The following is a 14031-nucleotide window of genomic DNA, read 5'->3' as shown; positions in this document are numbered from 1 at the left end:
GGAAAAGACAAAATTGGATCGTTTTAAAGAATTTGGGTACTAAATTGAACCAAAAATTTAAGTAAAGGACTAAATTAAAAACAACTATTATCACTGTCACATGTCATGATTGTAAGTTGTCACGTGGCACGACAGTAAACTGACACGTGACCGTTAATAATTTTTTGAAAAAAATAAAATAAAATTAAAAATTTCACGACTTGACACGTGTCTTGTACGAACATGATGTTAACTCCAATTTAATGGAAATGACCAAATTGAATCCTTTTAAATAATTGGGATACTAAATTGAACAAACAAAAAATATGAAAACCAAATTGAACTTAACAAAAATATTGGAGTACCAAATCAGTAATTATTATTAAAATTATGTATTGGGTTCTAGAATGAAGAAGACGAGAGGAGAAGATAATATGGCATATTGGGGTGCAGGGAGAAAATATAGAGGTGCAGGAAGCACCGGCTTTCAATTTGCTTTTCACACAACATTACTGTGAGATCTTGTCGTGGCCCAACTTCAGGGTCGTATATGCACCGACATCCCACAAATTGTCTTCTTTTCTTATGATAGCCCAGTTAATTGACCCAACAACTGAAATAAAAGAATGAGCTTAAATTTGTTTTTTTCTTCTTTTTTTCACATCTAACATGTCCTTAATACATGTAAAACAGTGTTGTAAATCTTAAAAAAAAACCATATTTTAATTAGAAAAATAACAATTTTTTAAAGTTCTAAAAATTTACGAGTTTTATATTTTGAATAATTTCATTGATATAAATCATGAAAGAAATAATCATTTTAAAATAAGGTCCTATGTTTTACAAGAATTATATTTTACACATTTTATATGTTTCATTTCCTGCCCTTTTAAATTTTTACTGTGACATCCTATTTAATAGATAATTTCTAATAAATAAAAACATTCCAAAATTATAATATCAGAGTATGCGACATGAAATATATAAAATTAACTATTACAATTATTCAAAGTATACTGGAAAGGGATACTAAGGTGCAAAACCATGTCATAAACTTAATTTAAACATTAAACTGTTTGGTAAAAGGGATTGCTCGTAGAGTAAGGGATTTAAAATAAATTTGTTCTTCAAAAGAGGCTCACAATGAGCAAGATCCAGCGTGCCTAACTAAACAACAACGTCTCCATCATCATAGTGATCATCAAGAGGTTCCCACGTCTGCTCACACCGACATTCGATGATCATTACAAAAAGAAAAACCAAACAAGAAACAGACACCAAAAGAAAGGGTAAGTTAGAGAAAAATAATTTTTTGATAGATGAGCATGTAGACTATAAACCGAAAAATCAATAAGCACACAAAGCATGTGATAGCAAACAATAAAAGACCCTCTAACTCAATTATCCATATACATGTAGTGAAATCAGATTCACCGGTTGCTTGCACTTGTGGTGGCCTCTACTGCTTCATTGTCAATGGATTTCACCTACCACATACAAGGTTAGTCCATGGTCATCTAGAACCATTATTCTATCAAAGACTAGGACCTCCTGTTACTCTCGCCAAATAAACCTTTATGTGTTAAGTTTATAAACTGATATTCAAATGTTATACTTGTTTAATTATAAAACTCTAAGAATAACTTTCAACTCAAAAAGCTAAATAATAAATGCATATATCAATCTCTTAATAATAAAATATTATTGTTAGGTGAGCTTTACAAATATAGATTTATTAAAATTGAGAAAATTAATTAATTATATTGTTGCTTAAGCTTATGTTATTAGTATTTGGCTTAAATATACATTTGGTCCCTATTTTTATTGATTTTATTCAATTTGGTCCCTATTTTCGTTTTATGTTCAATTAGATCCTCATTTTCGTCAAATTGTGGTCAATTTGGTCCTTTTCACTAACGGTGTTTAAATAATTAACGTTTTTGAACAGTACATACCACGTGTCAGCTCTTGGTTTTTTGATTTTTTTTTTAATTTTTTTTAATTTTTTTTAATTTCAAAAAAATGGTCCACGTGTCAAGTCATAATTGTGTCACGTGTCAGTTTGTGGTAGTATTATTTTTTTTGTTCAATTTAGTCCCTATATTTGTTATTTTTGTTCAATTTAGTTCCTATATTCGTTATTTTTGTTCAATTTAGTCTGACGCTATATTTAATATCTTTTATACAAATTATATTAATATCTTTTCTAAAATTGATCTTTAAATTTATTATTTTTTAAATTCAATTATAAATTGAATAAATTCTTATATTTAATTTCTAAATAGAATATAATTATTTAAAATATTATGAAAATATAATTATTAATTTTTTTCTAATATTTATATTCTAAAATATTTTTAAAATTGATATATAAAAATATTTTAAATATTCAAAATATTTTAGAAAAATAAACTAATATTTGTAAAATTAACATTTACATATAAAATATTTTAGATTTTAATATCTAAAATGCAATAAAAATATTAAATACTTTAAATTTAAATGTAAATTTTACAAATGTTAATATATATTTTTAAAATTTTAATAATTATATCGTAATAATATTTAAATAATTATATTTTAATATTATTTAAATAATTATATTTTAATAATATTTAAATAATTATATTCTATTTAACAATTGAATCTAAGAATTATATTCAATTAATAATTAAATATTATAATTTATAATTAAATTTAAAAAATAAGTAATAATAATGTCAATTTTAAAAATTAAATGGTTCTATTTTCACAAAATTTGGGACTAAATTAAACAAAAATAACGAATATAGGGACTGAATTGAACAAAAATAACGAATATAGGGACTAAATTGAACAAAAAAAATAATACTATCAGAAATTGACACGTGGCACTAGTATTGACACGTGGCACAATTGTGACTTGACACGTGGACACTTTTTTTGAAATTAAAAAAATTTTAAAAAAATTAAAAAAAAATTAAAAAAAATTAAAAAAAATTAAAAAAAATCAAAAAAACCAGGAGCTGACACGTGGCATGTACTGTTCAAAAACGTTAACTATTTAAACACCGTTAGTGAAAAAGACCAAATTGACCACAATTTGACGAAAATGAGGACCTAATTGAACATAAAACGAAAATAGGGACTAAATTGAATAAAATCAACAAAAATAGGGACCAAATGTATATTTAAGTCTTAGTATTTTGATCACTTATGAATTCTGTCGAGACCCGTGTTGGGTATAAGTATTTAGTATCACTTTCAGGCAATGAACTTAGAACAGAAATTGAGTTGTGTCAAATTAAATTTTATATGAAAGTGTTATATAAATTTTACCATTAAAACAATATAAAAACTATAAAAATTATCTTTAATCAAATGTTACTCTTTCGATAATTAAATTAAAATTAAAATTAGTTGCAATATCCTTTTAAATGATTAAAAATAAATTGTTTGATTACTTAAAAAAGATGAGATAAAAAACGATTTTACATAAAAGAAAAAAAATTATCAATTCAAAATGTTTCTTAATTCTTCTCAATTTCACTGTAATTTAATATAATTTTGAAAAATATGAAAAAATGAGGGTAAAAATAAAAATGTAAAGAAGATGTAAAAAAAATTATGAAAGTCGAGACAAAGAAAGAAAGAAAAGAGAGAAGAAAAAGAGAGAAAGAAAGATAAATAAAAAAGAGAGGGAAGAGAGAGAAAATAAATAAAAAAGAAATAGATGACTAAAACGTCCATAGAAATAAAACAAACTTTTGAAAAAACAAATTCTAAAATTTATATAAATAATATATAAATACCATATAAAAAAATTATATGACAAAATGTTGAGGAAACCATTCCCATCGTAACAAAGGTCTGTCCCAAATCACGTTTCCTTTTTGGTAAACATGGTAACATGCTTCATCTAGCACCATATCGAAATGGATTCTTTTTCAAGTCTTATTTTATATTGGGATTAATTTTAGTCATATTTAACACTAAAAGAATTTTTTTTTAAGATCTTTCATTTTAATTTTGTTTTTGTTAAAAATATCTTATTTCATGCAATAAACCTATGTTGTTTTCAAGAAGTAATATATCCTCAAAACTATGTATACGATTATGTACAAATGTTTACATATCAGAGATGATCGTCTTTATACATGTTTTGTTTTAAATATTTTGTCTCTATTTTTTAATTGATATAGTTGGAAAATTTCTATCAACTACATAAAAGAATAATATATAAGAGAACGATACGTATATATTACTAATATCTTGAACTAGTAAAACTTTAAATCATTTTTCCACAAGTGAACTCAATATAATGAAGTTGTTGATCATAATCACAAATTGTAAAAGAGGAAAGAGGCGTAGTAAGCACGAAAACAACTTTTGACACAAACAAACGTCACACAAGGTTGAAAATCTTTACTCAACACAAATGTGAATAGCTACGGTGATGAAGTTGAAAATTATTACAAATATAAAAGAAAAAAAAGGTAGAGATGTTCATAACGAATGATATTGTTATTGTTACAACAATAAAAATAATAATAAAGAAACATGAAAAAGAAAAGGCGTATCTAACTTTTTGTAAACATGGATAATGCAGTGTTGAAAGATATGAAAAACTTTGGTATTATCCATCTAAACCTATATTAATGATTAAGATGGTAGGGATGCATTGCTTCCAACTTTATACTACACATACCATAACAGCCTGGAATTTGGCATTATGGGGCAACTCCAAAATCACCTTTCGGTGGGACTTAAGTGACATCATTAAAAAGCACCAACAGGTTGCGTACCTGCATAGGATTTTTTAATTAAATATAATATTATTACATAAACTAATTTTGTCATTTCATCCGATGATGCAAAATTTATACTTAGATAGTTGTACCGTATGATCTATCAATATTTTTGGTCAGTTATGGTCATAAACATGGTTATATGACATTAGTCTTACACATATAAGATCTTCAACACCATTTTAACCCCAAAACTTTAAGGCAATGTTGTTATGGGTCTTTATTCTTATATAATGTTTAACTTTGTTTATTCTATCCAATGTGGGACTTTTTTTGACTCACACTGGACTATTCCTAACATCTCCCCTCAAGGGGTGAGTCCCTTGTTTTTTTTCTTTTTTTCATATGGTTGTTTATTCTATTTCCTTTCAGGTGTGTATGAGTGACCCCTTTGGTTATGGTTATGAGCATCGGCTCTGATACTACTGATAGGTTATATTTTTTCATATATGTAGTCATAGTCATGGTTATGGCATGGTCATTGAGAAATTGTGGTTCTATATGGTTATATGACATTAGTCTTACACATATAAGACCTTAGACACCACTTTAACCCCAAAACCTTAAGGCAATGTTGTTATGGGTCTTTATTCTTATATAATGAGTCGTTATGATAGAAGGTTATAGATAATTGAAAATTATATTGAGACTCTTCTCAATGTGAGTGTCGACGATCAGAGGTCATGACTTATCATTCTCGTCCAACTATGGGGTGCAAGAATATGGTCGATCGGTTAGTCAAGTGGATCAAAAGGTAAAACCTAAAGATTTAAGTAAAACAAGTCAGTAATCAAATTTAAAAAGTAATTGAGCCATGATTTAGAAAACCCTGATTACTATAAATAGGAGTTTAAGATAAGTTGGTAGAAACTTTTACTTCCTATTTATTATAGCATTAATTGCTTTTACCCGAACGGATTTGAACTGACTTAAGCATCGAAACCTTATCGATAAGTACACCGATTGTTTGGACAACCAAACGGAAGATAAAGAAGAAGACCGAATGAAAGAAACTACAACGAGAAGAGAGTAAAGACAAGTAGAATATTTTAGATAAGTGCTAAGTCTCTATATCCAAAATAATAGTTATCTTAAAAATATATTTAGTGATAGAGAGGGGAAAAAAATCGATTTGTGTAATTTGCTTGAGTTATGATTTGATCTTCATTATTATAATATCCTCTAGGTTTTCAATCTATTTGGTAATTTATTTTTAAATGTGGCGGTTAAAATTTGAAGATGGGTGTAGTGGGGCGGTGAGCATTTTGATTACGATGGGAAGGCATTAGGAGAGAGAGAGAAGAAAAGGCTCTGAATTTGAAGACGCAAAGTTGAAGAGAAGAGAAGTGTTGTGAAATTCAGAAAAGGCTATGATAGGTTTTCAGAGTGGTCCCTCTTTTATTTGTTCCTGCTAATGCGACAACAACGTGGTTCTTGTGAGGGGTACCACCAAATCTGAAGTTGGTATGCATGCACCTCTGACCCAAACTCAGGCCCTTAGGCCCATAGGATCCTCCTCCGTGGGTATTCAGGCCCATCACCTCTCCTAACCCCGTTTCTTTAATAATTCTTCAAAGCGTGAATCCCACAGTCTCGGTGTGGAGGTGATTGGCGAAGTGTCTAGAAAGAAGCACACGTGTGGGGCAATGGGGACAGCGAAGCTAGCTGTATCCAGACTTCAAACACCAGGAGTCAGCGCCTCGTCACCTCATCGGAACTTCAACTTTTTAACCATCTCTCTCACGCAAACACTGCTACGTCAAAATAATACTTCACTACTGTATCCTTTATTAAATTTCGAAAACAACGTTATCGATGTCGGGATATTATTTAGTAACACTTTTAATGGTTTATTTTTATTATATTTATATATTACGTCATCAAATAACATTCCATGTGTATTTTACTATTGCGTGCAGTGAATGTGAATGGCTCCTTCTGTTGCGTAATCATTTTTTTATGTGCACGTGATCCACATTTGTGCAGGACTTCCCCTGACGTAGATTTGAAGATGAGGAAAGGAAAGACCTGAAGTGCAGTTCGTAATAGATAGTGTTCCGAGTTACGGATGTGGAAGTGGAAAGTGTCGTCATTAAGAAAAAGCTCACGCACCCCTCTTTTTCTCTCTGCCCAAACAACCCCATTGCTTCATCATCATTAATACATTGCCAATGCAGCACCATTCATCCAGTTAATTACTGTTTTACCAACACCTCTCGCAATTTTCCCTTCTACATCACTTTCTCTCCCAAATAAATTCTATTTTTATACGATGTTAAGAGTGAGATTTTTCGATGTGTGACATATTGAATAAATCATAAATTTTGTTATAAATATTATATATTTTTTAATTTTAATTATATATTTTATTTTGTTATATTATTATCAAATTATAATGATATGTTAAGTTTTATTTTATTTTCTTATATTATGAGATATTGTATTTTATATATTTGATAAATTAATATAAAATTTATATTTTAGTTATTTTTTATCATACATCTATTGTTTTAGTATTATATATATATATATATATATATATATATATATATATATATATATATATATATATATATCCTTATTTAAATTTTATTAATGGAGATATCTTATGTTTTTAACAAATCTTTCTAAAATAGATTTTAAATCATGATTTCATATCATGTTAAAAGGTGAATTTTAAATTTATTTCAACCTCACAAAATCAATTTATAAAATAAAATTTACACTCACTTATTATAATTATATATTATAAAATCAATTTATTTCTGACTATGGATTTTTCAACAAGATACGAAAAACTAAACATATGTCAATTTTCCTGTTACTATATCGTTCTAACTTCTTTGTTTTATTTTTTTTCCTTTAGGACTGTATCCATAAATTCATGGTTAACTGTTTAACGTTGTTGTCTGCATCAAGTTCGTGAAGAAGCTGGAATGCAGGTTAGACAACATCAAGCCCGTGACAATGGTTCTTCTTTGACGAGAAAGTCAGCCACACCTTTGGGGGAGGCTACCACATTCGTCGTCGTTTAGTTTCACATTTCCTCGTCGAAATTCGAACTTATAAAAAAACATTATGGTGAGTGAGATTTCGAAGGAAGAACCTAGTTATAGTAAGAATAAATCAAAGCCATGCACCACAGTATGTAAATAAATTATTTAAAGTTTAAAAACACAATACAATAAAAAAATTATAGAAGAGGAGTTTATTTAACGTAAGTTGTTTGCAGCACCAAAGTCCATAATCTACATGTGGAACATCATATGTCACACATTAATTAGATTAATGAAATGGAAAAGAATCCGTGATGGAGAAGAATCCTAGAATCCTTGGTATTGGCGTGTGGAGACTGAAAGCAGCAATGGTCCCAACTTCAAAGGGATGGCCAAAACTGAATTGAAATAAATTTACCAAACAATAATTCCTTGGATCATCTATATGGCTCTTTTCTCACAGCTGGAATTTTGGACAGGTTCCTCCATCCCATGACATCACTGTTCATCAGCAACTCCCACACAAATTACCATCCTAATAATTAAACAAGTACATAAATTCAGGCCTCAATAAATATTATTCTGAATCATTTACGTTACTTACAATTTTTACAATACCATTCCACAGCTATCCAGAGTTTTGAAACAAACAGTGTACAGCTTTCCTATTAAGTAGACACACAGCGCATGACCCAAAAGCCCGCCCTATTTCAATTTACATAAAGGCCCGACCCGTGACAGGAACAGGGAGGGAATCCAGTGTGTGGAGGGCAGCATGCGCTAGTTCTTGTCCCGATTCAGTCTCTCCCAGAGCGACGCGCAATGCCTCTTCGCGAATCCCACGCGCTTCTCTTCCAGGTCATACACAACCTCAAATCCTTGCTGCTGGTAATTCCCGAGTGTGGCCCCTGGCCCACCGCTCAGCTCACCCTCATCTCCACCGTTCATCAACATCAAACACCCCACCCTCCTCTTCCCCTTCGTCTCATCGCTACCGTCCAAAAACTCGTAAAAATAATTCTTCCTAGGCAGCACCACACTGGAATTCCCTCCACCAAAACGCAGCGTCACAACAGGAACTTCCGCCACCGCATTCAAATAATAGCACGGCGCGAGTCCAGTTTTTTCCTCAATCTTCCGCGCGCGCTGGTTGACTCGCCCGACTCGGCTGTCAAACTCGTTAACCACCGAGTTGTAAAACCCCTCCGGCAACATCGTGAACGTCGTGCCGGAATCCACAACAACCCCACCATCTCCTCGATGGTTCACCCGCCGCAGCATCTCCGGCGCGGGAATAGTCCTCTTCCCTACAGAGATTCCGGTTAAGCTAACGATATAAAAATAAGGATGCTTAGGGTTTTCAAGCATAGGCGTGTACACAAACTCAACCATTCCACCGCCGCTGATCTTCTCCTTTTCCTTCTCCTCGTAACGGCCGAGAATGAGCGGACTCGGTTTTCGAACTCGCTCAGAGTCAAACGAGTGAGAAACAAGGCAGTACGAAAAACGGTTTCCGAGATGAGGAGACAGAGTGGCTAGCTGCGCCGGGAGAGAGAGCAAACCGCGGCCGAAACCGGCGACTCCGGTAGGTTCGGCTAGAGCTGTGTGAGCGCAACCGAAGGTGAAGTTTCTAAGAGACAGAGAAGAGAGAGCGAGCGAGTCACGGTATAGACGCGCGATTAAGCTTCCGTCGCCGTAGGCGTAGTAAAACGGTGGACACTTGAAATTGCCACACTCGGAGGTTTCGATTGATTCCAGAGGACAACGAGCCATTGCGCAGAGATCGGAAGAGGAGGCTAAGTTGTGCGCTGCAGAGCACGCGAGAGACTTGCAGGAAACGGCGACGCTTCGGGTGATGTTGGGTGGCGAAGAGGCGTTGGGCTCGTTGGGCTTTCCCTCGCAGAGAATACACTTGAAAGGGGCGCAGGGGAACCATACCAAGTCACTGCCTGTGTCCATGTAGAGGGTTATGGGCTGGGCCTGGTGGCCCAGATTGAAGGAGAGAGTGTAGTCGCTGCCCGGTGAGAGGGGGAGGGAGAGTTGGCGGCGGAAGCGGGCGGCGGAACGGGCGGAGGTGGATTTCAAGAGGTGGTGGGTTGTGTTGAATTGAGCTTGCGAAAGTGTGTGTGTAAGTGGCAAGAGTAGCATTTGGAAGGAGGGATGTGAAATGCATAACATGATGAACAAAACCAACAACAACATAGTGGAAGTCATTCGTTAATGTGCATGAACCAAAAAACAGAGTACTGAGTTGTTTTTGAATTTGTTGTGTGAGTAGGAAGAGTGAAGTCTTAATGGAGTGAGGGTTTATAAAGGGCATGGAGAGTGACAGCGATGCAATGGATTTGGATTTAGGACGACACTGTTATGCGAACTTATCTTTTTTAACAATGCTAACTTCGTTACATTTTCAAAATGCATCTCAAATATAATCTTCAATCTCTTTCTTTTTGTCCCACCAAAAAATATATCTTTTTGTTTTTTCCCTGTACGGATGGTACACGCTTAACAATTTTAAAAGAAGAAAGTACAAGTTTATATTTGCAAAATTGCTGTTTTAATAATACAATGATTTACTCTAATTTAATAATTGTTACTTTGTAACCCGCTAAAGCTTTGTTGGTTTTGGTTAAAATCATAATTATTTTATGTAAACACTTGTTGGGCCTCCTTAAACGGGATTTCGTTTTATTTTGTAATGTTTGAATATATGCATCACTTGGCTCTTTCTCAGAGTTCGCCTTCAGACGAGGGATAAGATAAGAAGATAACCCACAGTCTGCGTAGAGGTGATATTTTATCATACCACCAATTCAACAGTCTAAAATAGTAATTTTTTATTTCTTAATTTAAACTACTATCAAATTTATTAAATTATTAAAAAATTTAAGTAGGTGTTTTTTTCTTCTGTTGAAGGGTATGAGACTAATACATTATTTGTTTGCGGTATTTTTCATGTTTGTTGTTTTTAAATTCAGATTACTCGTGATACTAATCTTGAATTTTTTATAATATTGAAACCAATACAGTAAAAAAGAGAATAAAAAACATTATTTAGCTTATTGCATAATCCTATAATTTTTCTTGGATTTTTTTTAAATGTTATTGTGTTTAATGCCAGCGCACAAAATTAGGAGCAAAATATTAAAATTATAAACTAATATAATATCTAATCTTCTTTCTATTCTTATAAATTCTTATACATTTTTAAGTCTCCGTCATTCCTGTACTTATAGTGGGTGAGTTGTTTCATAATTTTTAAAATGTTATTCTTTTAAGAAAAACACGTTAAAAATATAAAAATCTTGATTGAAAATGTAAGCCGAATTTTTTTTTTGTTTTTTTTTTACATCAACAGTTGCATATTGTTATTTCACATGTTACAGCTTGGTTTAACGAAACTTACATTAAATGAGAACAAATAAATATCCATGCCCATGCGATTTCAAATTTTACTTACAAGTGAAATTTTAAAATTTGTTATAAGTACTAATACCACGTCAAATTCTTGACACTATTTTCTAAAGACTCATCTGTTGAATTAAATTTGAAGAATTGCATTTAAAAAAAATAAATTTTCTTATATAATAGGATAAATTTCTTATAATCTATCAAACATGGTTCTTATCTACATTTAAGATTAAGTCATAACAAACTCTATCAAGATTTAAGAAAGAGGGAGATCAAAAAAGAGGGATAATGTTCTATTTTCCAACCCGCTCTTAAAGACCAAGATTTGTGGAAGAAAGCATGCAAATTATATTTATGCTCTCAATTTATTTTTTTAATTTAATTATGATAGTAATGTAAACATGTGACTTTTAAAAGTATATTTACAAAATTAATTAATACCGAAAATTTAAAAATTATTATAAAAAATTTTAAAAATAATTATTAATTTTAAACTTTTTATTAAAATTTGTTAAATTTTTTTTATTAAAATATGTTAAATATTTTTTTATTGAAATGTTATTTTAATTTATTCATTTTAATATTTTTTTTTTAAATAAATCTAACTTATCTCATTACAATTTAAATTACTTTTAAAATTAAGGACAATTTGGTAATTTTATTTTTTTTATTAAATAATTTTTAATCTATCACATCAATCAAATCACTCAGAACTGTTTACAAACTTTACTTTAGGGTGAGCAACGGTCGAGTTGGACCGGATTCGGGTTCAAGAAAGCCGATCCGACCCGATCCTAATTTAAAATAAGAAATTCATATTCGTCCGTTTATGTCATGGGGTAGTGCAGGTTTGGGTTTATCGGATACGGTTAAATGTGAATATGGATGCAGGTTATCCATAATGAAAAATTCGAAGAAGGAAGATGAGAAGATTCATAATATCACAGCCATGGTTTCCTTCATCATCTCCACTGTCATGCTTTTACCATCACCAAGTCACTGCGCAGACCGCTAATGCACCACCATCCACGACACAGATCGGAGCAATCCATCACCCACGACACAAATCGGAGCAGATCTGTCACCCACAATGCAGATCGGACACAGATCGGAGCAGATCTGTCACCTACGATTGTGAAAGCATCGAAAACCTGGTGTTCTATGAACGCTTCTCACATTATCGAAAGGATCCAACTCCAAAACCACCTGTTAACAAGACTCATATTTTTAAAGTTCTTAAAGATGTTTTTCACTCTCCTCTCGTATGCCTATGAATCCTCAAATCTATCAAAACAAGACAAATAAGTAATATGCATGAAGGTTGCAGGTGCTGTTGATTCGAAAAATGCAGAGAGAAAGAGAAATATGAGTGGGCTGGTAACGCAGTGAGACAAGAAAGAAGAGTGGGCAGCACAAAATTGGGGTTTCTGGAAACTTTTAATTGGACAAGTATTGATTTCGGGTCGGATCGGATATCCACGAAAAATTAATTTGATATTCGTACCTGACCATTTAAAACCACATTTATCCGAATAAATTTAGTCATTCAATCCGAAATCAAAAATGGTTATCTGAATCTGTTATTTACTTTTCGGGTATTACAGATTTGGTCGGGTGGAGTAATTTTGCTCACCCCTACTTTACTTCTAAATTCACATACTTTCATATCTAAATCCCTTACACCGTGTTCTTTTGGGTGAGATGGATGTACTTTTCACAAGGGATTGAAAGCGATGATTAAGAAATGAGTAGCGTGTTCTTTTAAAGATAATACAAGGTGATGGGAGGAGATGATTATGAGATTCACTGAAAATTCGATCTCACTATCCATAGTGAAATTAGAGAGTGACATAGGTGGATTTACCAAATTAACCTTTTATTATTTAATTTTTGCTGCATGTGGTTTAGTTGTTAAAATCAATACACATAGATTCAGTTCACTTTTTTAATTATATGTTAACTGTAATAATAATTTATTATGGTTATAATAAAAAATTATTACTTCTAAAATTACTATTAAAAAGAAAAAAAAAGTTTTCATGTAAATAAATTATTATCACCTTATATATTAAATTTATTTTCATACAAAATATATTGTATTATTCATTTTTCAATCATTCAATAAAATTTATAAAATAATTTTAAACTATTTATATATAATTTTATATTATGTATAACAATAAAGACATTTTGGTAATCTAGCTTTTTTTCTATTAATTTTTTTTAATGTCATAGTCAATCAATCACATATCTTACTCTCTAATCCATTCTAAAATCACCTATGAATCTCTTAAAATAAATTACATTAACTTCACCTTCTAATCCTTCTCATCTCTTCCTCTCTTTTTCCTTCTAATTTTTCCTCTAAAAGAAACAAGCACAACCTTAAAGTGAACAATACAAACTCCACTTTCTAATCCACTCAATTGCATTATCTCTTTCTCCCTCAAATTAATTTTCACAAGTGAACACATCTTTACACTTTATTTTCATTTATGTAATTTTAATAGTAGTAAAGTTAGAATCATCTCCTTTAAAATGTTAAACTCAATACATTATCCACAATCTCTCAACATAATATTTTATCATGTATAAAATCAAAACATATTTGTTTATTACTAATAAATCAACAATACGAGAAATGTACGAGATTAATTGCGACGGAAAAACAAAGTAAAAGTCATATCTGGTCTGTTGACTCTACCTAAACACCAATCCTATAATGTGACATGTACTTTGGTGTTCTGTATAAACTTATTATACTATAATACTTCCATGAGTTGCAGGGTTGCAAGGAAAGAAGAAAAAACAAGATTGGCCATGCACCTAACATTGACAATTCAAACCCTATTATCACT

The 14031-nt window shown here is 31.4% G+C and overlaps 1 protein-coding gene across 1 annotated transcript; it reads right to left on the bottom strand.

The window, feature by feature from the left end:
* Nucleotides 1-8317: 8317 nt before the first annotated feature.
* Nucleotides 8318-10138, bottom strand: LOC114179524 (putative aspartyl protease At4g16563). The gene has a single exon (XM_028065893.2). It carries the CDS (start codon nt 9974-9976, stop codon nt 8543-8545), a length of 1434 nt encoding a protein of 477 aa, XP_027921694.2. The 5' UTR covers nt 9977-10138; the 3' UTR covers nt 8318-8542.
* Between the last annotated feature and the right edge of the window lie 3893 nt (nt 10139-14031).

This window comes from Vigna unguiculata, chromosome 3, assembly GCF_037176805.1.
Source record: "Vigna unguiculata cultivar grain cowpea cultivar isolate G323 ecotype 2 chromosome 3, ASM3717680v1, whole genome shotgun sequence".
Taxonomy (NCBI): domain Eukaryota; kingdom Viridiplantae; phylum Streptophyta; class Magnoliopsida; order Fabales; family Fabaceae; genus Vigna; species Vigna unguiculata.
The sequence above is the reverse complement of the archived record's forward strand: the minus strand, read 5'-3'. Positions and strand labels throughout refer to the sequence as shown.

Bases quoted from the DNA above. Each gene is read 5' to 3' on its own strand.
- LOC114179524 (XM_028065893.2), bottom strand. From the start codon at position 9,976: ATGACTTCCACTATGTTGTTGTTGGTTTTGTTCATCATGTTATGCATT.